The 24546-nt window shown below is 36.2% G+C and overlaps 2 protein-coding genes across 7 annotated transcripts in view; both read left to right on the forward strand.

Annotated features, from left to right (window-relative positions):
- Positions 1-16501, forward strand: part of PROM1 (prominin 1) — a 64025-nt gene extending 47524 nt beyond the window's left edge. For 2 of the 6 annotated variants that reach the window (XM_067298204.1, XM_067298208.1), the window contains 11 exons: positions 991-1137; positions 1408-1479; positions 5575-5667; positions 7004-7057; positions 8757-8837; positions 8916-8984; positions 9535-9627; positions 11144-11259; positions 12370-12438; positions 14796-14836; positions 15058-16501. In XM_067298204.1, the coding sequence (XP_067154305.1) occupies positions 991-1137; positions 1408-1479; positions 5575-5667; positions 7004-7057; positions 8757-8837; positions 8916-8984; positions 9535-9627; positions 11144-11259; positions 12370-12438; positions 14796-14814 (813 nt within the window). In that variant the 3' untranslated portion in view covers positions 14815-14836; positions 15058-16501. Of the gene's footprint in view, positions 1-990; positions 1138-1407; positions 1480-5574; positions 5668-7003; positions 7058-8756; positions 8838-8915; positions 8985-9534; positions 9628-11143; positions 11260-11696; positions 11938-11966; positions 11986-12369; positions 12439-14795; positions 14837-15057 lie in introns of those variants that run through there. The other 4 variants (XR_010884463.1, XM_067298206.1, XM_067298207.1 and 1 more) reach the window with 4 other exon arrangements.
- A 2172-nt stretch (positions 16502-18673) lies between these two features.
- On the forward strand, positions 18674-20496 carry FGFBP2 (fibroblast growth factor binding protein 2). The gene is made up of 2 exons (XM_013959956.2): positions 18674-19313; positions 20211-20496. Exon 1 carries the CDS (start codon positions 18674-18676, stop codon positions 19298-19300), a length of 627 nt encoding a protein of 208 aa, XP_013815410.1. The 3' UTR covers positions 19301-19313; positions 20211-20496.
- Positions 20497-24546: the final 4050 nt, after the last annotated feature.

Raw genomic sequence — 24546 nt, forward strand, 5'->3', positions numbered from 1 at the left:
TTTGTGTGTTCAATTCTGATCCCTAACAGGCTTATGTTGGTCCAGTATATGATATGCTGTGCTCCTAAAAACGCTTCCGATTTCGGAGGGGAAACAAGATAAAATCCTTTCAGCTAAGGTTTTTAGAATTGGCTGCGTGACTAATAATATTTTGGTTATCTGTAATACAAATCTGTATTATAGCAACCCCTAGGAGATCCATGTTCCATTGTGCCAGGCATTGTATTTGCATTTAATAGGTACAGCTCCTGTCCCAAATAATACACAATTAAAATCAACAAGGAAGATTCACCAAGAAGGAAAATTACTTTGAGTTTCTGCAACAGCCCAGTGGTTGGAAAGGAAGTCATGCTTCAGAATTCCTTGTCTGTTGCCTTGCCTCCAGTGCAGAACAGTTAACGTTTCAGATTTGGCTGCAGTGCAGGAAAACTTCAGCCCACAATAAGCAAGTCTTCTTTAGTCACTTCTGAACAAATTTAGAGAGTTCTCATCTGGTCCTGTGGTGATGACTTTAGCTAGTATGGTAGACAGTGTCTGCCTGGCTGAGATGCTGAGTTTTGTGTTTTTCTTAATGCCAGTAGTAAAATTTACCATTTTTAAGGACAGCCTTCCCTGGAGGGGAAAGAGAATTCTTTGTTTAGCTCTCTGTCTCCTGTGAATGGAGGTAGTTCCCTCCAAAGAGAAACCTGCTTAAACAGGTAATGGAAGGCAAGTAATCCGTTCGTGTGAAAGATGCATAGGTAGGTGAGATCATTGCATGGTTAGACTGCGTGGATACTGCAGGAAAGGGAAAAACTACCTGGATTCTGTCCAAGTCAATCATGTTGCCCTGATGTAAAAGACAATCAAATTGGTTGTGCGCTTCTTTGTATGTTTAAATGATTATGAGTTAGCAAAAGCCGGATGCTTTTGTATGAGAGGAGGGATATAAAGGAATATGCACTGGATGCAACTGCTTTTGTTTTTTTTGTTTTGTTTTTTTCCTCTCAGTATACAGAAGATGTAGCACTTAAAATTGAACATATTCAGATAAATCTCAGCAAAATCATTCTGTTGGATGAAATTGGGAAGGAGAATCTTCTGAATTTCAGCTCTTCAGGAATAGAAGGGATAAACTTTGCAGCATATTTGATGGAGGTGAGACTGTAGTAATCTGGAGGCACAGCTGGAAGAAAGTATAATATCAAATGTTTCTTGAACAACAGGCAAAATAGAGAAAAATATGGTTTTGTGCAGGAGGATGTATTTTGAAGAGTCACAAAACGAACAAAAGCACTTCAGAAATAAAAGTCGATAAACACTTGAAGAAATAAAGGGTAGCTTAAGTAGTGTGATTAAATGTAAACAGTCTGTAAATGCAATAGTAACATACTCTTTTCTTTCTGTGCTATTCACATCTTGTTTTAGATCAGTAAAAGCGTTACCAAGGCTGATCTCTTATCATTTGCTAATGACTTAGAAGCAAGAGCAGACCAGCTGGTAAGTTTAATTGACCAATATAATAATACCTAATGCAGTACTGCCAGTGGTTTTTTAATAAACACGTTTGCTCCCATTTCCAGAATTCTAGAAAGATTTCAGTGGTTTGTATACATTATGTGCATTGCTTTGCTTAGTCAGCATTTCATGCTAAGTATTTAGACTTTCTGTGGGAAAGCTCTTCCATTTCAGACACTTGTATGCACTGTCATATAAAGAAAAACTTTCAAGAGCAACATTGCATATGAGCTGTATTTTAAAAATTGCTAATTCTTGATTTTGCTTGCGACAATGGTATAATTTCTGCTTCTGAAGTGTAATTTATTGTGTTCCACTGATTAAGAAATCAGTTTGCCTGCTGACTCTATTTCCTGTGGTGCTGCCTACATTTTTGGGCCCTATTTGGAAGACAAATTGATTAGATCATGATGGACAAAAGGATTTGAATTAATTTTCTTTCAGTTAGTGAGCAGAAGATTTTACAATTAGCAATAAATTTTTTTACTGTGGCAGCTCTTAAAGGCTCTAGTGAGGCCTGCAGCTCTGTTGTGGAAGGAGCAGTACACAAACGAGATCCTGTTCTGAAGGGCTTGCTGAATGCAGACACGTGGACAATGGTCAGAGGGTATAGCTACAACGTGCCAGCAAGTGAATCTGCTGAATGACACAGCTGTGTTATCAACTGAATATTCAGTATGTGCTATGTTTGTATGTATGTCAAAGTCATGTCCTGTTTATTTTTCAAAACTGGAAGTTGTAGCTTGGGCACTAGGTTGCCATACTCTAGCCTGAGAACGATTCCTGCATTGCAGCATGGCAGTGGGAGCTCTGCACATGCAGGACCATCACTCAGGTCACAAAGAGGCACAGACAGCAGAATGAGACTATGCTCTTTGGAAATTATCAAATCTCCATCCCCTGAAGGAGAGAAGCACACCAGCAGAGCTCCCTGGTGTTTAGTCCCGCTGTTTGCATAAGTTGCAGTTTTTTCCTGCCAGAGGTGCACTCGTGTGTCCAGGGTAGGCTGGTCATGGTTTTTTTTGTATTGTAGTTAGCATCCTTTTAAAGCACCTTGGGCAAGTTACACATTGTCTGTTTACTGATTAAGGTTGTCTGCTAACTTGGACAGATACCAATAGCTTTGGTCACACTTCTCTTTTTTTTTTTTTTTTTTTCCTTTGCCACTTTGAAGGTTGCACAGATGGAGGTGTTTTGTTGCTGTTTGGGGGTTATTTTCTATGTTTAAAAACTGAGCTTCCTCAAACATGCTGTATCTTTCATAAAATTATATGCAAGATGTCTCTTTTACGGAGCTATGTAAAATGTACCTTTAAAGAAGATATACTGTGCTGATATGTTGGTTTTTCATTATTATTTGTAATGAAATCTAAAGGAAGCTTTCTAAGTGAGAACAGATCAGGCGAAGGCATTTCTTCATATAAAGGGCCAAGAAAAATACAATATTGAGTATGTTCCTTGACACAGTATATGTATTCAGTTCTTCCTTGTGATTCTGCTCTATGAAATGCCTAATAAAACAGCACAATGTATTGCAAAAGTTAGATTGTTTTAAAATTTATACTAGTTTCCACGAGTGTTTTATACTCATACTTTATGATTAGCGATAGCTCTTCAAATTCACAAGTACAATCATTTAAAGAATAAACAAAAAGGAACTTCTGGAGTTAATTGACTTTGAGTGTATAGTTTGCATTTTCTGGCACCCTATGCAGAATTAAAAGTATGTTTTAACGCTGGAGGAGCAAATGGAATAAAACTGCATCAAACCAAGAGGTCAGAGTACGGAGGGGGGAACAATGTTTCCCCCAAGTGTTGTTAGGTAGGTGGATTCAGCTTGTACAGGAGACAAAGCATCCTGAAGTTGCACAGTGCCTTACCAACAGCATTAAGCATATTTATCTTTCAGAAGTGAGAATATGAAATGACCACTTTTATGAACACTACAGGAGGCAAATGGGTCTCTGAGCATCAGGGCCTGCATGACACACAGCTAAAAATGACATTCTTTTGCTGTTTGGCTTTATAATACGTATATTTCTTAGCATTTCGTCACCGTACCTATAAAATGGGTAGATATGACAAGGGCTGGTTATCAAAGGAATAGGCAAAGTTGGGAAGAGCTGGAGGGATAACCTGGAAGAATGTTGCAGAAGTGCGCACCCTAAAGATAAATTTCCCTTAAAAAAGCATGGGGCTACTCAGGAAAAGGTTTTGCCGCTGTTTGCCAAGATGGTGCTCTCAGAATAGATGGCAACAATGGAGGGGAACCAGTACTGTGAGAGATGCTACTAACTACAGTGCTGCCTTTGGATTTATTCTCTTTCCCAGTGCACAGAGACTGTTAAAACACACCTTGCAAAATAAGTAATTTTCAATGTACAGAAGCAGGGAAGCAGGATTTGTGGCCTTTCACAGTTTCTTTTATTTCCTCCAGTATTTGACTAGCACATCTTTTCCCGAGATAATCTTGTAATGCTTCATGCTGAGAAAAAGCATGTTTCCAACAAAATGAAACAATGGCTCTTTCTGTTCTGTATTTGCCAGTACAATAAAAAGTATCTGCAGAAGCTTTTTTTAGTAACAATTGTACTATTATGGTACCCCAAATTAAACATCTTGAATCCTGCTTTCCTGAAAGAGATCTCCTCTCTAGTCTGGTCTTCTGCTTGTGCTAATTCTTCCTAGGATCCCATCAGTTTCTGAGTCTTTACAACTGTGGAAATGGGCCCAGAGTTACCTGGCCACCATCCTTAATTTTTAACAGTTTCCCAGAAATGCAGGGGTTAGGTAGCAGGCCCTGCAATGTAGCTGCTAGCTCTGCAAAGTCACCCAGAGGTGGAGGACATCTCCTGCATGGAATTAAATTCCATCTAGAGCACTCCTCCAAGTATGGCGCTGGCCTGGGACCAGTTTATGCTCTTTTCTTCGTGTGGTCAGGTAACTGCTGCTGTGTTGCCTCATTGTGTGGGTGAGGATTTAGATGGCCCAGATGGGCTTCTGTTCCCAGAGGGCAAGGAAGTCAAGGGCATTAATGCAAGACCATGCTGATGCCTGACATGTGCCTGCTTAGTAGCCCGTGATTTGATAGAGGTGCGTACATTTCCCATGGGCTGTAATCCTAAAGGAGCAAAAGAGGTTACTGAGGAAAAAAGGCAAGCAAAATGGTTAACTACTCAAGCGGTGTGGGGTACGAACAGATGGGCTGATGCAAAAACAAATCCTGTTTTCTGTGAGAAAGATGGTGTAAGCAAATGCTTTTTTTGTGAGTAAAATTGTTCTACTTCCACTAGAGTTAATAGTGTGTATTCAGGGTGCCAAGTGATTTGCCACAAAAAAAAAAAGGAAAAGAAATATATTTGCGGAAATAAAATAAAATTTGACAGTATTTTGCAACAAGAGTGAGCTGTAGACAGGCATTCAGACTTAAAAATTAGAGCACAAACTCATGTCTTCTGATAAGAGGGAGCCAGTAAAAATGACAAAATGTCTCTTTCCCATCCCAGTCTCATTTCCAAGTTACTGACTGGAAAATATTCAAAATTTTACACTATCCACACTTTCTTCTGCTATCTCTGGAAGCAGAGATGGCTTCATAATTACGTCCACACTGTGTAAAACAAAATCATCAATATCTGTAAATGAAAAATGATCATCCCATCGGAGGGCGCCATTGCACCTAGCTGCCATGTGCTTAAATAAACAGGATTCTTGTGCTGAAATCAGCCTTTCCAAGAGGGTAGAGAGAAAGATGGAGGTATTCGCTTTTCTGTATTGAAAATGACTTTAGCGCACTATGTGAAAATTCTGTTCTATTAAATAGGTGCTGATATTGTAATTGTTGGAGAAGCCATATTATATATCTGTTTTGGTTACTGAGGCTTGAATTATTATGGTGTTTTTTTCCTCTTGTGTTAGGAAGTTCAATTTGCCACGTCCTATTGTTAGCATCAGTTGCTCTGCAGTATATGAGTAAAATGTACTCTTACACTTTCATTGCAATTCATTTTTCTTTGCTCTGTTTGAAAGCTTTAAAACTATTGAACAGCAATACTGAATAGTTTTGGTTTTTTGCAGCCAAAAGGAGCCCTGGAAAACGCTTTAAAGGGACATGCAAACAACATTCGAATGATTCATAACCAGCAAGTTGTTCCACTGGAGCAAGCTATGGTAAAATATTAAAGCACTATTAAAACATATTTGTAAGGAATATGAATTTATAAACTTCTTAAATACTGTTTAGAAAGCTAAACTATTGTCATTATCTAAGAACAGATTGCATATGCATTGTGTCACTGAAGAGTCATCTGGTTAAATATGTATTTAATCAATTTTTATTGTACTTTGTAATACTCTCTAGAATTATGACCTTTTTTCTTCCCCATTTTTTCTACTAGCAATTATATATTATGCTAGCAATTATATAGAAATAAAAGAGAAAGCAGGGGAGAACTTTCCAAGTTTCTAACCCTCTATCACACATTTTCCTTCTTCCTTTTCATTTTTCTTCAGTAATAAAAACAGCCATCACTTTCACATTTTATGTTGTGGAGTAAGCAATTGCCTGACAGTATTGGAGTTGGAAACTCCTGACAATAGTGTTTACAGCCAAAGGAAAAAAAAATTTTTTTTATTGATGCTATGAAAAACGTGAAAGTGATTTTTCTGACTGGTTTTGCCAGGCACTGATTTGTATAGTGTCAAGCTGTGATATATCTCATACAGGCCAGGTATTGTTTTTCCCGCTATATAATGTGAAGATTTTCAATTTATCTTAGTATGTAAGATAGTTCTGATAATTGAACAAGCATGTATTTTGGAAAGTGCTGAGTGTTCCTCTGAAATTTTTAGGAATGTTGTGTACTTAACCTCTTTCTGGAGGTTTTCCATATATCTCACAATTGAGCTCTAATTTAGCATTCTAACATTTTCAAAATTGCACTATATTTGTGCCCCTATCAAATACCTTTTGTAGAAAAGCATTAGGTCTTCTGTTCCACTCTGTTGATTCTATGCTGTTCTTTCCTAATTAATTCCTAATTATTCTCATCTCTCTTTCCTTTTACAAAACTGACTGTCAAGAAATATGTTAAAGCTAGGGTAAGTGCTGCTTCCTTTCTGAAATTGCACAAAATATAATTCTCCGATGAAGTATTCTGAACACAGCTCTCATTTTAATTGTTCTCTTTTTTCCCAAATACATTTTACTCAATTTATTGCTACTAATTTTAGTTAATTTGAAGTTTTCTACGTGCACAATTTATAACTTTTAGTGCTGTATGGGAAATACTGAATTAATGGATAAAAACAGTAAATGTTAGTTTTAAGTTAACACAACTGTTGCTACTATATAAGTGATAAGTTATATCTGATTTTCTATAGATGATTTTGGTTTCTAAGCATGCACACAGTGTTAAATCAAGTTGGCTTTTACCTGTAGTGAAGATTTAAGTGGTGTTTTTTTTGTTTTTTTTTTGTTTTTTTTTTTTTTTTACCTTTCTAATAGAGCACTTTAAATCACAGCATTAGATTACTGAAGAGGACATCATCTGAACTTATGGTAAGCTTTTCCTTCTGGTAACAGGAGCATTTTTGTGATTTAAATCTATCTCCTGTGTGTGCATGGCATATATTTTCAATACAGCTTTTTCTATTTCTAGCTGTTCTGTTATTAGAAAAAGACTGTAATACACTGAGGTAGTAACGGGGATTTAGAGACCTGTTTTGTTCTGCACAGCTTCCTCTATCTTGACTTTCACTATGTAGAGCTCTCCATGCATAATTTATTATTTTTACTGTTTATCCAGGATAATTAGTGATACAGAGGAAGACACACACACACACACACACACACACACGATTTTTTTGAAATATGAATTGTAAATTTAATTATTAGATGACAAAGTAGGTTTCAGTACAGTTCTGTATACTGTTACTCATGTTACTAAAAGTGTATCAGTTTTTTCTAGAGTGACAGAACGCATAACTTTTGCAAAAAAAAAAAAAAAAAAAAAAAACCAAACAAGAGAGAGCTTTGTGATTCACATGCATAACTAGCTTTTGTCCAGTGTCCAGCTGCTGTTGGGTGCCTCTTTCTTTAGCATGGTGCTTGTTCCCTTCCTGCTCTCGCAGTATCAGCCAAGCTGTGCAAAGCTGGATCTGTACAGAGGCTTCCCTAGGGCAGTCCACTTGTTTCCCCTCTAATTAGCAGTTAGTGTTTGCGCCACAGTGGCCTCCATGCTCTGTCAGTCTTTAGAGAATCAGCAACAGGGTGGTTACCTCTCTGGAATCAGTTTCTGGTTGCCACCAGCCTGCTGTGGCTTCTGTAGCAAGAATCCAGCCATACTACCACTTAGAGTTGTAGTTACGACAGCTTAATGGGCCATTTCTGCCTCAATTTTTGTTAAGTTTTTCATCCATGCTCAACAGCAGGCCAGCTGCCCTTTCAAAGATTATAGTTTGAACCTAGGTGGAGAGGTAGGAGGCCTTGAAATAAGGTGTTGTTAAGAAAATGATGGTGTTTGACCCATAAGTATGTTTAAGAAAAGTCTCTACAGTTTGAGGCTGTATGTATGTTATCCTTTGTATGTGAGCTTTGGCAAACTATGGGATTGTATTGTTTCCTGTTACTGATACTGAAAAAGTATCTCAGTTTCTTAATCCTTTTGGATGCTGATTAGCAGTGTAGTCTAGCTGGTAATTGAGTCATGATAGTATGTAGCCCAGTGACTTCTCCTTCCTCTGCATCATATATGTAGATGTATGTAGGTGTTCCTCACCTACAAGTATGTAGGTGTATGTACATGCATTGATGTGCCATGAAGTAGAGTATGCTTTAAATTCTTTGGTTAAATAAAATCTTAAGTTTAGCTATTTTGTAGGTTTGTCCACTGTTGTAGGACCTGAAGGTTGGCTGTCGCAGGAGATGAAATTATCTCCACTCTTAGGAAAAGAAAAGAGAACAGTAAAGAAAGCTGGTCTAGTATATAAATCCATCATGTAGGATCCAGGAAAAGTTACTGCTGATAACCACTAGCACCTTACTCTGTTAGTAGTGAGAGGTTTTTGTCAGATGAACATGAATCCTTAGGTGCCAGAAGATTGCTCTTACTACATCTGGAATCGTATGTTTTTTCAGACTTTTGTCAGGACAGCAATACTTGTTGATCTAGAGAATGGGTTAAAAACAATGGTTGCAGAGCCGTTTTAACAGCTTGGAAGGGATTTATTTATATTAAATGCCTTTTCTTCCTTTCCAGGTTAAAGTGAAAAATGTCATTAGTGCTGTTAATGCTGCCCAGCTTCTCATAAATAACAATGCTTCTCAAGTTATTGTCCAGGTAAATTTTATTTGGTTTAACTATGTTAATAAATGGTATCGTGGAGGTAGAGGCTTACTTATTCTTGTCTGTTTTTAGGAAACAAAGAAGTTCATGGATACTGTAATTGGCTACTTCGAGCAATACGTTGAGTGGGTCAAGGAGTCGGTAAGGTGTATTTACTGCATTGAGAGAAGCTGCTTTTAAAAAAACAAAGGCGCTAATTAAAAAAAAAAAGTTTCTGTGAAAGCATGTTTGTAAGTTCAATTTGTAAGACATTTGTACTCAGTATATGGGGAAAAACTCATCTCCTATAAAGAGTTTTGTTGTATTTGAAGTAGAATAGAAGTGATACAGTTGCATTGGTTGGAATACCTTGCAGATTTAGCATAGTATCATTTTTCCAGGGCTAGCCTGAAATCTACCACTTGTGCTAATATTGTTCTGAGCCTGACCCTGCTTAGTTCAAGTTCGTGTCATTAGCATCTTGTTTTATTTTTCTTTCTTCAGTTGCAGACATTGAGAAAGTGAGCTAATTTTTTTAGTAGTATACAATGTATATTTAGTTGATAGCTTATCCCACTAGAGTTTATCTTGAATTTGGAGAGGGTGAAAGATAACAATTTGGTAAACAGTATCTGTGGGTGTAAGCAATTACTGAGATTCTCATTTTACTCTGTTCGATACTTCAAACTATATTCTTTTTAATCTGTCTCAGATTGCCATGGAGGTAGCAGCATGCAAGCCTATTGCCAATGTGATAGATACAGCAGTAGATATTTTTTTATGCAGCTATGTAACTGATTCTGTGGTAAGGAAATATCTTCTATTGCTCAAAATTGAGTGGGAAAATGAAGTGGGAAATTCTTTGAACATAAATTTGTATTCAGTTATTCTGGTTAAACTATTCTGAAGTATGATAATAAAGGATCACATACAAAGTTATTCAAAGAAAAAAATGTTTTGAGCTGGATGAAGTCTAAAGCCAGACCAGTGCTGGAATTGTTCCTGTTGAACTTAGGCTCCTTATAGCAAGAATCCTGTAAAGTTAACTGTTCTTAATAAATTTCTTCTAACTTGAATTCAAAATAAATACAGTACTACTGGTTTTGGATCAAAATTCTGGAAAGGATGGGTTTCACTTTGATTGTTTGATTCAGAACCTCCCTTAAATTGAAAAGCATTAAGATCTGAGGTTTCAACTTAAACCATCTCTAACTTAAGGGCGGAAAAAATAAGTAAGATAGAAATACTTAGGAAAAACTTTCTCAGATGCCTTTCCTGGAATCTAGAAAACATGTAAGGAAAATGAACTGTTTATCCCTTGACTTGTAACAGACAGATCTTGATCCATTCCTGTATGGAGACTTTCAGCATGACTTGTAGCATCATGTAAGGATAATATTGGCTTTTTCATCTCCCAGAAGAGCTTGGAAAGTGGGTAGCATGTGTTAAAAATAAGAAACCGTATGCCTGAAAACCTTCTAAAGCATCTCCCAGCTATTGTTTAGATTTATGTCAATTTTAACCAGATAATCACTACTAACAAACAGGAACTGCGTGTAACCAATCAAAGCCAAAGCACTCTAATCTTGCTAACGCTCAACCATGAAATCTTCCAACCTGCCAGAACCATTTTGTAGCCATTGACCATCTTTTAAGTTACAGAGCTTCTGTTCTTACATTCTGAGCAGCCACCAACCAAGATTAGGTCTGCTAACAGATGCACCACAGTTTTCATGATGTTAGAACCTAGCTGAGCCACATGTAAGTCGAAACTGCCCCCAGCCAATACAAATCAAATCTGAAAAATCATCGTTTTAATGTCTGATGATAACTCAGTTCATCTGTGCAATAATGAAATTAGCCACACAAATTTGGGCTGCAGCTAGCAAGTTAAAAACTACCTCCATAAAGTGCTAGAAACTCAAATTTTAACAAGAACCACAAATAAGACAACTACTTTAAATTTTAAGAAAGGAAAAATATATGGCCAGTAAATTAATCCTAAGAGAAAATTATGTTCTAGCTCAAGGCTGACCAAGTTGAAATAATTTCATAGGTCACTTTCTGTGGATTCGAGCGTCTTTGCTGGACAAATTTCTCTTTGGTTACATTTGCAGGATGGTAGTGTCCTTACTCTAATTTATGTTGACTGTGGAGAATGCTTAACATGCCCTGTTCCGCCCAGTATGAGGAGACTCAGATAGTCCACACACCATTGCCTCTAATTTCTACTGTGTTCTTCCAGTAACAATGCTTAGAATGTCAAAAAAAGATACAGAGCTGTTTGATAATTTTTTTTTCTGGATTTTGTTTTGTTTCAGAATACCTTCTGGTTTGGTTTGGGAGGCTCTTCAATATTTTTAATTCCTGCCATAATTTTTGCTGTAAAGCTCTCCAAATATTATCGTAGAATGGATACAGAGGATGTCTATGATGAGTAAGTATATACTCTGAAGTAAATTAAATGGCAAGTGGAGTGAAATTTTTTTTACTAGTGTTGCACATGAAGATGATATAATCCTTTAGTCTTCTGTGCTATTGGATTAGAACTGCATGTTCTTGTGAAATAATGTGGGTTTGGGCTGGTGCCTGCCCAGGGCTTCATGCAGGTGGGCTTTGGTTAACATGTTTTGCCATGACTCTGTACAGTACTGTACTCTTGCAAGCTCTGTCTTGGAGAAATTTATTTCAGAATAAGGTCTTCAGAGCTTAGTGTACAGCCTTTATTTAAATATCTTCCAATGCGCAAGTGATTATCTTTGCTAAATTACCTATTAAAATGAATTGTGCATGCTTTGTAATCTCCTTGAATTAGTTATTTACTTCCTTACTATCTTGGTTATTCCTAACCAGTCTTTCCATTTTCAATTGCAGTTCCTCTGTCTCAGGGACTTGGCATTTTACTTTATGATAACTGTTCTTACATATTTTCCCTTGGTTTTGTTTTTACTATTTTCTTTTCTACGCTTTATTTTGCTCACTGTTCAGTTAGCCTGTGCACTGAATTTCTCAAATTTCACACTATTTATTTTTCATTGCACATTCACAAGTCAGCAGAGCAGAAGCAGGCCTACACAGCTAAAATAAATATTCACTTACTAGTGTCAAGTTAATTACTTCTCCTTTTTTGTATCTTTTTTTTAGTGTTGAAACCCATGAAAAAGTAAGACATTTTTGCTGGTATCTGTTAAAATTATTTCATTAAGATGGGAGGGTTTATATTTTTAATGTAATTTCTTACTTCAAAAGAGGTAACATTTTATTTCACCAGACTTTATATTACAGTATAGAGCTCAACAAGAATACCTTAATAATTACTTAATTTTTGGAGCATATTAAAATATAAAAATGTAAGATATAAAAATATATTAAATATAAGATTATAACATAACTCCTGAATGTTACAAAGGAAAAGTTACCTTCTACTGTACAGACACAGCTTACCTTTACACATAGTACCATCATCCATGTATATGTCTTAGCCATGCTGTACATAGTGCATCTAATAGTTAACGTGGTCTTTCTTGGTGTATTCATTTTATTACAGTATGGAAAATGGTAATAATGGTTATCATAAAGAACACTTATATGGTATACACAATCCTGTTGTTGAAAGGTAAACCAAGTCTGAAATTGCATGCCTTCATGTGTCCTTGCTTAATATACTATATTAATCACTTACCTGATTTTCTGCATGTTTCAAAATGAATCACATAATTCTGTTTTTTGCATGGTTACTCACTATAGCAAATGCTGTATGAATTATATTTTTAAAATATGCTTCATATCACAGCAGATACTGTAATAACTTTCAGGAACTTAACAAAGGAATTGCCAAAATTTGAACTGGCACAATGGGTGGCCTTAAATGGATAAATTTATTAAAATATTATGATAGCAACTGAAGGCGATTGGGTGGGATACATTCTTACTCCTGAGTTCATTTGTTTTTATGTTTATCAAAGGTCTGTATATAATAAATGTGCTTTTTATATACTATCTAGGACAGAAACAGGTGCAACTTTATAAACTCTGATTTACTCATAGATATTCTTGTGCAATCCATAGAACACACAAACTGAATTTTATAAAATCAGCTTTTTCTTCTGATCTTTTAAAATTCTAATCAGGAGCTGTAGAGACCCCACAAATAAACACAGCATTTAATTGCTCATTTGCTCTGTCACCAGAACATCTGTGCTATGTATTGTAACTTTTTAGATAGTGAGGAGAAGAGGTTTTGCTGTGCAAAAGGCAGGCTATGCAGAAAACATGAACTGAGAAAATAATCTTTCTGCATGTATAAAACTAGTGTAACATCATAGAATGAGAAAGTCAAGTTATGTCTAAAAGAGAGGAGATCTGAATTGTTTTTCTCTCTCTACTACTTTTCTGCTGTAAAACCTTAGCTGGTTGTGAGACTTCTTTTGCATCTTCAGTTTCCATAGGGATAACATAGGATGTTGCACCACTTCATTTTCTGGGTTTGCAAGATATCTGGGTTCCTTAGGGAAGGATCTAAGTCATGATTAAAATCTGTAACTCACTATGACTTTGCATAACTGAAAATATAGGTTGAGTGTTAGCAGACAAATAAGATGTCATTGTTCTTTCAATAATGGGTGAATACCAAAAAAGCTCAAAGTTTTGAAGTCTTGCCAGATTTTATGGCTGCATCAGTTGTATATTGTTGTTATTATTTATTAGCAATGTATTTTACAATAATTATTTTAGTGACCAAGTGTTGACTCCATATTTTCTTCTGGAGGAAGTATTTACATATAACTATTTTTAGTGATATTTATGTTCATTATTGTGTCATGGTCCGTTCTGCAACATTGGGACTCCCTAAATTAACCTACAGGGTGTTTGATTCAAAACTAATCTCCACTGGCACATCTAAGAACTCAGTTATAAGGACTTTTGATATTTTATGTAAGAGGAAACTTATAATTGCTCAGGCCTTAGAAGTTGCTTTCTGATCTTTAAATCTTTACTAAAGTTGATATTTTTGAGTTTATGGCATGTTTTTGTGACACTTCAGTGATTGATGAATAGTTTAATATAGTGTTCCTGAATAAGCTAAAAATTATTAACATTAAAAAAAAATCTGCTAAAGGCCACTAGTTGAGTCCTCACTTCCTTTTCCTAGATTTTATTAAAGCTGTAAGAATAATGTAAGAATTCAATTTGAAGGAATGCCTTCTTCTGATAAATTAATGGAGACTATTTGAAAATCTGCTGATTATATTAGATAAATGCTTTGAGTTTCTCAGTCTGGGATTCCCATACTAATAGAGTCTCATTTTTCATTTTCAGTTCAGCAGACTCTTTGCTTTTATGCTACCTCTGCTTTTTCTCAGTTCCTACAAATTATTTTACATGCTTTAGGTGACATAGGTAACAGCTCACATTATGCATTCTGTGAGACAGGAAGACTTTAAACAGGCCTCTATAAACCTGTACTTCTGCAGGTGTGAAGAATCCTCTATGTTATTTATCCTTGGAAATCTGCCTAATTATTTTGCTGGAAAGAAAGAAATAAGTATCTCTCTTTATAAATATATGAGATATACATATCTCTCATAGATTTCATATTTGTATTTATATATATAATACCAGTATGAGATATTTATACAAATATAAATATGAGAAATCTAAATGACATCAAATGCAGCCACCGTTTTGTGTGAGCAAAACTGGAGACTGGATTAAAGGGTGTTCAGTGGAGGTCAGCGGGGTTGAGGTGGTAATCCAAGCATTTGTTTCTATCCTACAACCAAAGAAAACCGGAAAGGTTGCTGGCAAAAACCGTGAATCTATTTTCTCTTGTTTGAAAAACTCTAAATGGGTAAAAGTTTGAGAACAGTTTGTGCCTAATGAGCCTTTTCACATTACGGTTATACACAGTACTTCTGTTCCATTTGTGGAGAAAAGAAAATTATATTTTTGGGTTTTGTTTTTCTTGTATAGCTCTGTGGAACAGTGGTAGCAGATACTGGAAACATTAAGGGGTAAGCAGTGAGCTTTTAAAGTTGATTCCAAATCTATTACTACTTTGCTATTTTTAAGAAAACTGCTATGCTTTTAGTAGCATGAATTTTGTAAGGTAAATAAATAAATATTGAACTGTAGTGATGTTCGTACTGAAATCTATACCTGCATTCTGGTTAACATTACATTGTAATGCTCTCTTCGTCAAATTTTCCTGAATTGTTTTTGCGATTATTTCCAGGTTATAGAAATGAGGCTCAAGATTCATCTATAGGAATATATCATCGTTCTTCCACGTGTGTTGGCATTTTCATTCATCTTCCAAATACTGAGCCACTTGTTTTATGTGACCTGTACTGTAAATCACAAATACACTATTGAATGTTATGTCATAAACTACTGTACAGAATATTTTGTGACCAGGGCACTGCCTCTCAAATACCACTGTTCAAGGCTTGAATTAAAATTTTTTTTTTTTTTACTTTTTTACACTGGGCTTTCTATCTTACATCACAGTATATAATTTCAGTAGGTTAACAGACTTTGCTTAGCTATCCTCTGGCAATTGGTTAAGTTCTTAAATTGCTGAGATGTGTTAAATACAGTATATACATGTTTACATAAAAAATGCATTTTGTATACAGAGACTTTTGTATATACATTTTCCTTAAAACTTAAGTGTTTAGTTAAGATTTTAATATTGTATAGTATACTTCACAATTGAATTTACCAGCATGATCAGTGTTGTTATTTGGTGCTCTTGAATGACCACTTCTGACTAAATTTTAAATGTAATGGGATCCACAGTGTCTCTTTGCATCTCTGAAAAGTTCAGCTGCAGTTTTGATTTTTCCCTCTTTTTGAATTATTTAATATTTAGTAATTTTTGCAGTGTAGACCTAAAAGGGACTGTGTGGAGAAGTTTGAAACTCTGTTTGGGTGGGAGGGTTGGGAGTGTCTATGATGCATAATATGGCAAAGCTAAGCTTTCTAGAGTTCAGTAGTACTCAAAAAGAGCATGAGAGATGTCATAATGTTGGTGATTTTTAGAATGCTTTACGTTCTGTTTCTTCTCTTTTCCTTCTTCACACCCAGTTCTATAATGTCCTTTAATAGATATCACTGTTAAGTTGTGGCTCTTTCAGCAGCCAGTGATTCTATTTTTGTAAGTAACTTTAAAATGTGACTTCAGATATTGTAAATCCAGTTGCTAAAAATGTTTGAATTTCATTCCTACTGTTTGAGTTATTACCTTGAATTTAGGCATACAGTTGTGTTGCTGAATTATGTTGACAGTAGAATTCATCAAAAGGGCCACAAGTGTGTCTATGACTAATGTAAAACATTGCAGAAGGTGAAATAAGTGGCTATATTGAACTAAAACTGCATCTCTTCATGTGCCAGTATTCTTAACTTTGTTTCCAACAAGGTTTATTGGCTTAAAGTAGGGATAATCCTGAAAATCATTGAAATGATTTTAAAGAAATGCTGAAAAGTGATACCAGTTTTTAATCTGGAATAACCTTATTTTTTCATTTTTAGGTCATGTATGGAAACATTTCTAACTGACAGTATGTAGCATATGTGTATATATAATGTTCAGAACTGTAGATTTTTAAAAGTTTCTATTTTTAATTTGAGAAAGTGTTCCCAGTTCATTTAAATAAAAAAACTTGGTTAACTAACTGATGTTTGATTCTCAATTGTTTTGTTTATATAAAGGTCGTTTTCAGAGGGAGGAGTTGCACTGAGTTAAGATCTTATGAAAGTGAGAATGTTTTTATCCTCACAAAAATTTCTGTGACATTTGACTTTTTCTGATAATTTGAGCCTAAGCAAGATGAGAGACTAAGAAATGGAGCAGGAGGAACATTGGCTCTGTGTGAGGGAGCTTCTGAGTTCCATAAAGAATGTTATTTATGCAGAGATGCTGAATTCCAGCTTCTGAGATGTGCAGGATATCCGTATATCCTGTAAGTGTTAAAGGTGTTACTGCTAGCCTCTACTGTTGTCTCTACACCACAGATAGCAGAATTAAGCATTTGCCCATTCTTCAGCTCCCACAGTTCACTGCTGATGTCTTAGCTTAACTTATAAAAGGACAGTTGTTTTTCAGTAATATACCAGACCACAAGCTGTTTCATCTGAAGCACAGGCAGATGTTTGTGAGGACACAAATGCCAGATGGGAGTGGGACAAATAGCTGTCAGTAACATGTTAACTGCAATACATAAACACAACAGAGCTCTTGTGTCCAAGCCTTTATCCTTATCCTTGTAGTCTGGTTTGTTTTCATAAATACCCTGTCTTCAGCAGTTAAAAAAAAACTCGGGTACTTCATAGAGATCTGAAACTGGTGTAAGGTATTTTTTAAGAGAATTTTGAAGTCTTAACAAAGAGGGACAAAGAGGGAAGAGACTAGTGTCAGGCTGTCAAGAATGGCTGTTCTGGGTGGCTCCATCTGTTAACAGTTTGGCAGATCGCAAGCTAGCTGGGATGCCAGAGCAGCTAAGCACAATGCCTATTGTCAAGTATTAGCTGAGTGTTTTTTCTAATTTATTTTTTTGATTTGCTTCATTATAGATCTGTTGGGTGATTTTTTGTTGTTTTTTTTTCTTTAGACCTGTTGAGCAGCTAGATATACAGTATAATATTCTATTACTGTATGTATGGCAGTTCTTAAGCTCTAGCATCCCATAGTTATTCAAGCGTACCAAAATAACATGACACTCCTTCACAAGCTGTTCAAGTCAGGCCGGGTGTAGTGTAGATGTCTTTGTGAAAGAAGTGCCTAATGGGGTCTCATTAGCCGGAGCAGTTTTGTCAGGACAGCTGGAATTTCTCCTCCTGACCTCCTGAATGCCAAGGGAGTTACGATTCTTCTTAGCTCTTTTTAGTTACTACAGAATTCTGCAGTAAAATATTTCTGTTCTCTTGCCATTGTTTTATTGAAGTTTTACAGCTCTTTTACTGTGAATAGGAAAACATAAAAAGCTAAGGATAGAAAGTGATAAAGCACGGCTAACTGCTATATCATGCTTTTGGGGGTTTATTCCCCAAGACCCATGATATGCTCGTTCTTTTGTCTTGCACTGTTGGCTGAAAATAACCCACGGAGTGGCAATGATTACAAAATTTCAGAATGTCTGGTTTATGTTTAGGCCCATAATATCTTATGTTGCTAAAACTTTATTCCTTGTTTAAAGATTGCAAGTCTAAAAATCTTTCATGGCTCAAAGAATGTGCAGTTGATTCTTCCAAGGTTTTCCATGTGTCCACACTGTGTGTCAAATGCTGACAAAATGAAGTACTAAAGTTGCATCCTTACTGTGCAAATCCACAGAAAACCAATTCCATAAATCAGCTTTTATTAACAGGATGTAATTATAATGATCCAGACCTAGCTGCATAGGTTTTTTTGGCACTCTTATTTTGTTTACTTCAATATGGCCTGACAAGTTATGGCATGAAGAAAGCTATAAAGGAGCTGGAGAGTGGAAAATATCTGTTAAAAATCAAATATGACATGTTCATCCTGGATAGGAATGTGCTTCTTAGTTATACAACTATCATGCTGTATTTAAGTGCATTTACCAGATTTGTCTTGTTAACTTCTTGGGAGTTTACAGGTTATTTGACACTCCCTTGGGCTATAAATTATGGGCACAGGCATAGCGAAGGGTGGTTTATTATAAAAAAAAAAAAAAAAAAAAAAAAAAAAACACACACACATATACACATCCCACCTTTAGCTGGAAAGAGGCTTCTTTGTGCACCAAGCCTTTAAATTGTGAGCAGCAAGCTGCTACTTTCACTTCTTCGGATCGTTTTGCTCAAGGATCTCAGCCCCTCTCACCATGAAGAGTGTTGCTCTTCTTTCCCTAGTAGTGATCTGTGGCATGGGAGGATTAGGACAGAAGCTGAAACCAAAGAAAAGAAGCAATGGTGAAGAAATCAATTTTCGGACTAAAGCCAAAGATGTTTGCACAATGACTGTGAGTGGGGATGAGGAGATGAAACTTAGAATTGAATGCAAAAACCAAGGCAAGTCCTACTGGTGTGAATTCACTGGCAAGCCATCAGTCTGTCGTCCTTTCAGAAAGAATCCAAAGATTTACTGGAACCAGATCGCCATGGAACTTAGAAAGCTCCCACATGCTTGTGAATCTACTCAAGTGTTGAAGGCCACCATGTGCCAAAAGGCTCCCACGGATGCTGTTATGAAGCAACTAACTGCTGGCATGGAGCCGGAAGATCTAGCAAACCAGGACAAATTGGTCCAGAAAACTTCAGCTTCTACAAAGGAAGCAGGGAAAAGCTCTGTAAAGAAGATTGGGAAACCTCCAGTACTACCTCTTATAAAACCAACCCAACATGGTCAAGGGTCTGCGAATGAAACTGAAGCAATGAAACTGGCACGAGAGCACTGCTGGGAATCACTGCATGGTTTCTGCTCCTACATTATTGGCATCTTCAGAGGTTAAGGATTTGCTTCAGGTAAAATTCCCTCTTGAAGCACAGCAGAAAATACCTAAGAATAATCCTGTAAGAGTAATGCTGTTCTGTTATTTTGATCTTGGGGATCTCTCAAGGGTATTGACGAGGGAGGTTCTAGTCTCACTAACTCTTCAAAGTTGCAAAGCCAGAACTGTGGCCTCTGCAGGTATGAACATTGACATCTAGTAGGTCAAGGGTCCCTGGTGGCCTCCTATGAGGCCTTTAGGATGTACTGGGATGTAATGCTTGTCACTTCTGTTGATAATAAATAGTGCCATTCTGAAGATCGCTTGTGCATTTCCTATTCAGTATATTTTTCTTAATCCCATGGTTTATCAGTTCTAACTGCTTGAATTGGGCTTATTTTCCCCCTTCTGTCATTTTTTCCCCCCATGTGCTGTTTTTTTTATTTAAACCCATGAAATGGAATAAATAAAAAATGCATCAGATCCATCCTGCAGTTTAGAGAGAACGACATTCAGAATTTGAGAGAATAAAGCTTGTTCATCAAAACTGCTAGTTAATAATTGCCTGTTTAATATTAGTTCATAAAAAGCTTGCAGAAATGAATAAAAGGAAACTGTTCAAATGTCTTAGTTTCTGTGTTTGTTTTATAGAAGTGATAGGTGATCACATGCAGACTCTGTGGGTAAGTCTCAGTTCTTCAGCCAGGTTTTAAAAAGACAAAGCCATCACAGAAGTAATTGGATTTTTACCTGCTTACATTTCACCTCAGAGAGAATCCAGGACCTGGCTGTTAAACCTGATAAACTTTCAGCAGAAATGGGAATATATGCAGCATGAGCCAGCAAGTTAGTTTAAGCATTTAGACTGCTGATGATCCTAATTGTGCTTAATACAGCAAAATGACTAATTTTTTCTTTTTTTGTTTTGCAGAACAAAATTTTTACAGCTGAAGAAAGCTCCCTGCTGTAGTTTAATACATTAGACTAATGAATTTTGGTTTCAGAATGAGTCATCTCTATAGGTCTTGTAGCTGTTTTCCCTTTGCACCCCTAAAATGAAACTTTTTAACAGCCCTGAAAGATGCATGAAACTGGAATGATTGTACTGAAAGTATTATGATAAACTAATTGTTCCTAAATATTACACACAATGTAACTGGACTTATATAACCAGGATTCCACTTTTACTTTAAAAGTGCTGTTCTTAAATAAGTTGTTCTGTGTGCAGATTTGCTTTGATTTGTTAGAGATACAAGCTGTATATGATGCTACAGTTACTGCAAACAATAAAAATAAGAATTTTGAAAAAATATTCAGTGTGCTTTCCTAAAATTTTAAATAAAAGGTGCTAATTGTGTTTATATTGATACCTGTGTCTTAAGAGATGTTGGTATTGAAGTTGCAGATCTGATTCATTACTTTTCTGATGTTAACATGTTATGATTAATACTTTTCAATATTATCATTACATTTATACTATAATGTTAAATTTCAGCAAAAAAAATGGAATGGAGAAATAAAAGATTGTTTATAAAAAGACATTTAGAAACAGCAGATAACAGATGCATGACATGAGCATTCCTAGTGTTCAATATTATTGATGATAATGGTATTAAACCTCTTGTTTGGGTTCAGTAAATATTCTGAAAGGTAACTCATGTCTATGCATTTATGAAATTACACATCACCTGCACAAATCTCTTCAAAACATAAAAAAAGCCTTAATAGCCTATTGTTAGAGTTTACAGCACATTTTTATGTGTTGTAAATGGTGGGTTTTTTTTTTTTTTTAATTTTATTTTATTTCACAGTGATCCCTTTTGCTCCCAAGTGAGCTGTTCTCAGCAGGGATATAACTGGAAAAACTTGGTGCCACAAAACCCAGTAGTACTCTGCATTTGCTGTTAAACAGTTTCTGCAATGTGTAATTGTACTTAAATACTTATCCGACTTTACTCATAGCTTTGTTCTTCTCACTTCATAACCAATAAGTCCAAACCTTTTGAAATATTAAATGGAAAGGAACAGCAAATAATGAAAGTGAGATGCAGCAAAATAATACAGTGTAAAAAGTTGTATATACAAGGCATGTAATTTGAATTTAATGTAATTTGAATTTTGATAAAATGCAAGCTTGAGAAAGTCTATTTTTTGTCAGCCAGTGTCATTTTTTGTCAGCTAATGTGGTTAATCTTCATTTGTAGTTTCAATTACCCTTCCTAAGCTCTTCTATTGTGAGGCAAAAAGAAAGCAGTACATCTATTCACTTATTTCTGTCATAGAAATGAATATAATTGTTATTTGATTTTCAAGTGGTTTTAATGTGTCCAAGTAATATTTGGGAACTATTTGGAAATACGAAGGGGAGATTGAGGGATTTCTGACAATTTAAAAATATTTATTTTTAAACTCCTCCTCTCTTGTATGATGCAAAATCCTTACTTCAGACCATACATTTTGCACTAGTTTCCATTACAACAATCATGACTTTATAGATGAGACAGAATGTCTGTTGTGTCTGAATCTCCATGAAAATCAAAAGTCACCACACCATACTGATAGCAGGGAAAAACGGTGAGGTTTCATGATTTCACTGAAGGAAAATTTTTCTCCCTTGTGCCCTCTTCTCTCTATACAACTGAATGCTGAAAGCAGCAAAACAAAATTGTCTGACATTGTATAGGACTCTTGATGGCACGGTCTGAAATATATGGCCAGCACTGATTCTACTTAGTGGAGGACTATGTCATGTATGCTTGCTAGCACATGGTTGCCATGGGAATTCTTATCTCATTTCAGTAGAGCAGAGCTGTTGCTGGATAGGAACTAGAAATCAAATATTCTTTCATCAAAGACCCCTATTTCACGAACCGGTTTCTGTAAATTGTCCAGGATCTCAAATACATGATTAAGCAATAAGCTTTACAAAAAGCTGAGGATATTTTGGTACCAAGGTGCTACATAGCTTGGGTTATGTTGGATTAGGCGACTGTATGCACCCTTAGCAAGTCAGTTACTGATAATGGTCTTGCTTTCAAAGATTTAAAAATCATTAACTGAAATATCCCACCTTACTGTAACACAGCACTGTGATTGTATCAGCTGCATTGCCACTTAATTGTGCTTAGTACTTACAATGTGCAGTCATGATATTTCAGCTACCATTTTAGTGTGAAAGTGCTATTCATTCATGAAAGGATGAATTGAGAAGTGTTTGTAGTGAGTTTAGTGTGGTTTTCAAGTACCCAATGAATGAATGAAACCTGTTATTTGTTTTAAGTTAACCTGTTAGTTCCCATATAATACCTAAGGAAGTCCACTCAAGTGGAGATGCACTTTGTTGCTTATTTTCTTGACAGAGGAACAGCACACTAAGATGTTTTTCTTGGTTTCTGAAATCACGAAGACCCTTGACATCCAGGCCAGTCTCTTCTGTTGCTAATTCAGTGTGATTTCAGGCAGTCCACCTGTCTCAAGATCCTCATGTTTATGTTCCCACAGAAGCAGCAGGACTACTTGCTACTTTGTCAAGGTAAGCCCCTAAGAAAAGCAAAACAAAATGCATTTGGAGAACCTGTATGTAGAAGGGTATGTATTTAACATGTAATTAAGATTAAGGAAAGCAATGGAGTGTGTTAAGGAAACACTACTGGAGTGAGTCTAGTGGAAAGCCATCAAGATGGTCAGGGGGCTGGAGCTCTTTCCCTGTGAGGAGATGCTGAGGAATGGGGCTTGTTCAGCCTAGAGAAAAGATGGCTTTGGGGGGACCTAATAGCAGCCCCCCAATGCCTATGAGGAGGATATTGAGAAGATGGAGTTGTGCTCTTCACTGACTTGCATGACAGGAGAATAAGAAGTGACAGTCATAAATTGATACAGGTGAGGTTCTGACTTGATATGAGGCAAAAACATTCTTTGTGAGGATAATTAAGTTTTGGACCAGGTTGCTCAGAGGGGCTCTGGAATCTCTATCCATGAAGCATTTCAAGACCCAGCTGGACAAAATTTGAGCAACCTAGTCCAAATTACTGTGACCCTGCTTTGAGCAGGAGGTTGGACTACAGACCTCCCGAGGTCCCTTCCAACCTGAATGATTCTATGATTTGTAATGGTAATATAGAGGAAAGCTTAAAAGTTCTGGCTATTTGATGGTGAATACCTCTATTAGCTTCTGTGTATCCTTAAAATGCAAGGAATCCTTATGGATCAGCCATTCTAACTATCCCAAATAGAATAAGAGAAAGGATTTTCTTAAGCAAGTTTCTCGTGGCAGATCCTACTGTTAAATTGTATGCATTTTCTTGGATAACTTCATGTTCAATGCCTCCATTTTTTGGTACCTGCTTTTATTTAGACTGATTTTGACACTGGTGAAAATCAACAAGGAAGTCAGATGTTCAGGAGCACTGAAAATCCTGTCTGTCTTAAAGTCAGATATCCAAAACTAAGGAAATCCTCATTTGCAGTATATTTGTGCTAAAGTAGACCAAACTCGTATCTAAATTTTGCGGCTCATCTGTCTTTAGATTATCTCGACTATGCAATAGTGCGCTCTGGTGTTTTCTGAGAGAATTGGTTAGTTACATTTTCCTTGATCGCTCTTGTGTGGTTTGCAGTTGTGTGTTTTGCATTCTTGATTTTTCAGTAGGTGTCATAGCTCAGTATGGCATGGATTTTAAGGCAAAAATCTCTCACAAAAATAAAAGGAGAGAGGAAAACTAAAATATCCCAAAGTCCCCTGTTGCCATTCCTGCTTCTTTAGGAGTAATGTTTTCTGCTTTTTTACTTTTTTATTTCTCCTGTTCTTACTTTTTCCAATTTCTGTTTTGTTTTTTTGTTTTGTTTTGTTTTGTTTTTCTGAAGATGAATAAGACAAGCGTGAGAGATTTCTTTTGGCTGTGTCTGCTTTTCTCCTCTACGCGACAAAACTATCCTCACCGGAGTTCACAGATCATTCTTTGCAATGGTAAAAGGATGAGATATGTGCATAAAAACAGAAATAAGAAAACAAAACAGAAGAGATGCAGTCAGTGCCATGACAAGATATTGGTGTTATCTCATGGATAGTAATCAGACATACTGCGAATCTATTTATTTCATTTTCACATTTCGTGTACAAGTTTACTGCATAAATATGAGGCAGGAGGCCAGTTACTGAATTTTTAGAATAGCTATATTATAGTACGTATGGAGCAAGAAAAAAATGAAGCTGATGTCTGAGTTATAGCGGAAGTTCAGGTCTCCCCCTCCACCACCTTAACATGTTA

Source organism: Apteryx mantelli, chromosome 5, assembly GCF_036417845.1.
Source record: "Apteryx mantelli isolate bAptMan1 chromosome 5, bAptMan1.hap1, whole genome shotgun sequence".
Lineage (NCBI taxonomy): Eukaryota > Metazoa > Chordata > Aves > Apterygiformes > Apterygidae > Apteryx > Apteryx mantelli.

Excerpts from the sequence above, each read along its gene's own strand:
- FGFBP2 (XM_013959956.2), top strand. The coding sequence starts at position 18,674 with ATGAAGAGTGTTGCTCTTCTTTCCCTAGTAGTGATCTGTGGCATGGGA.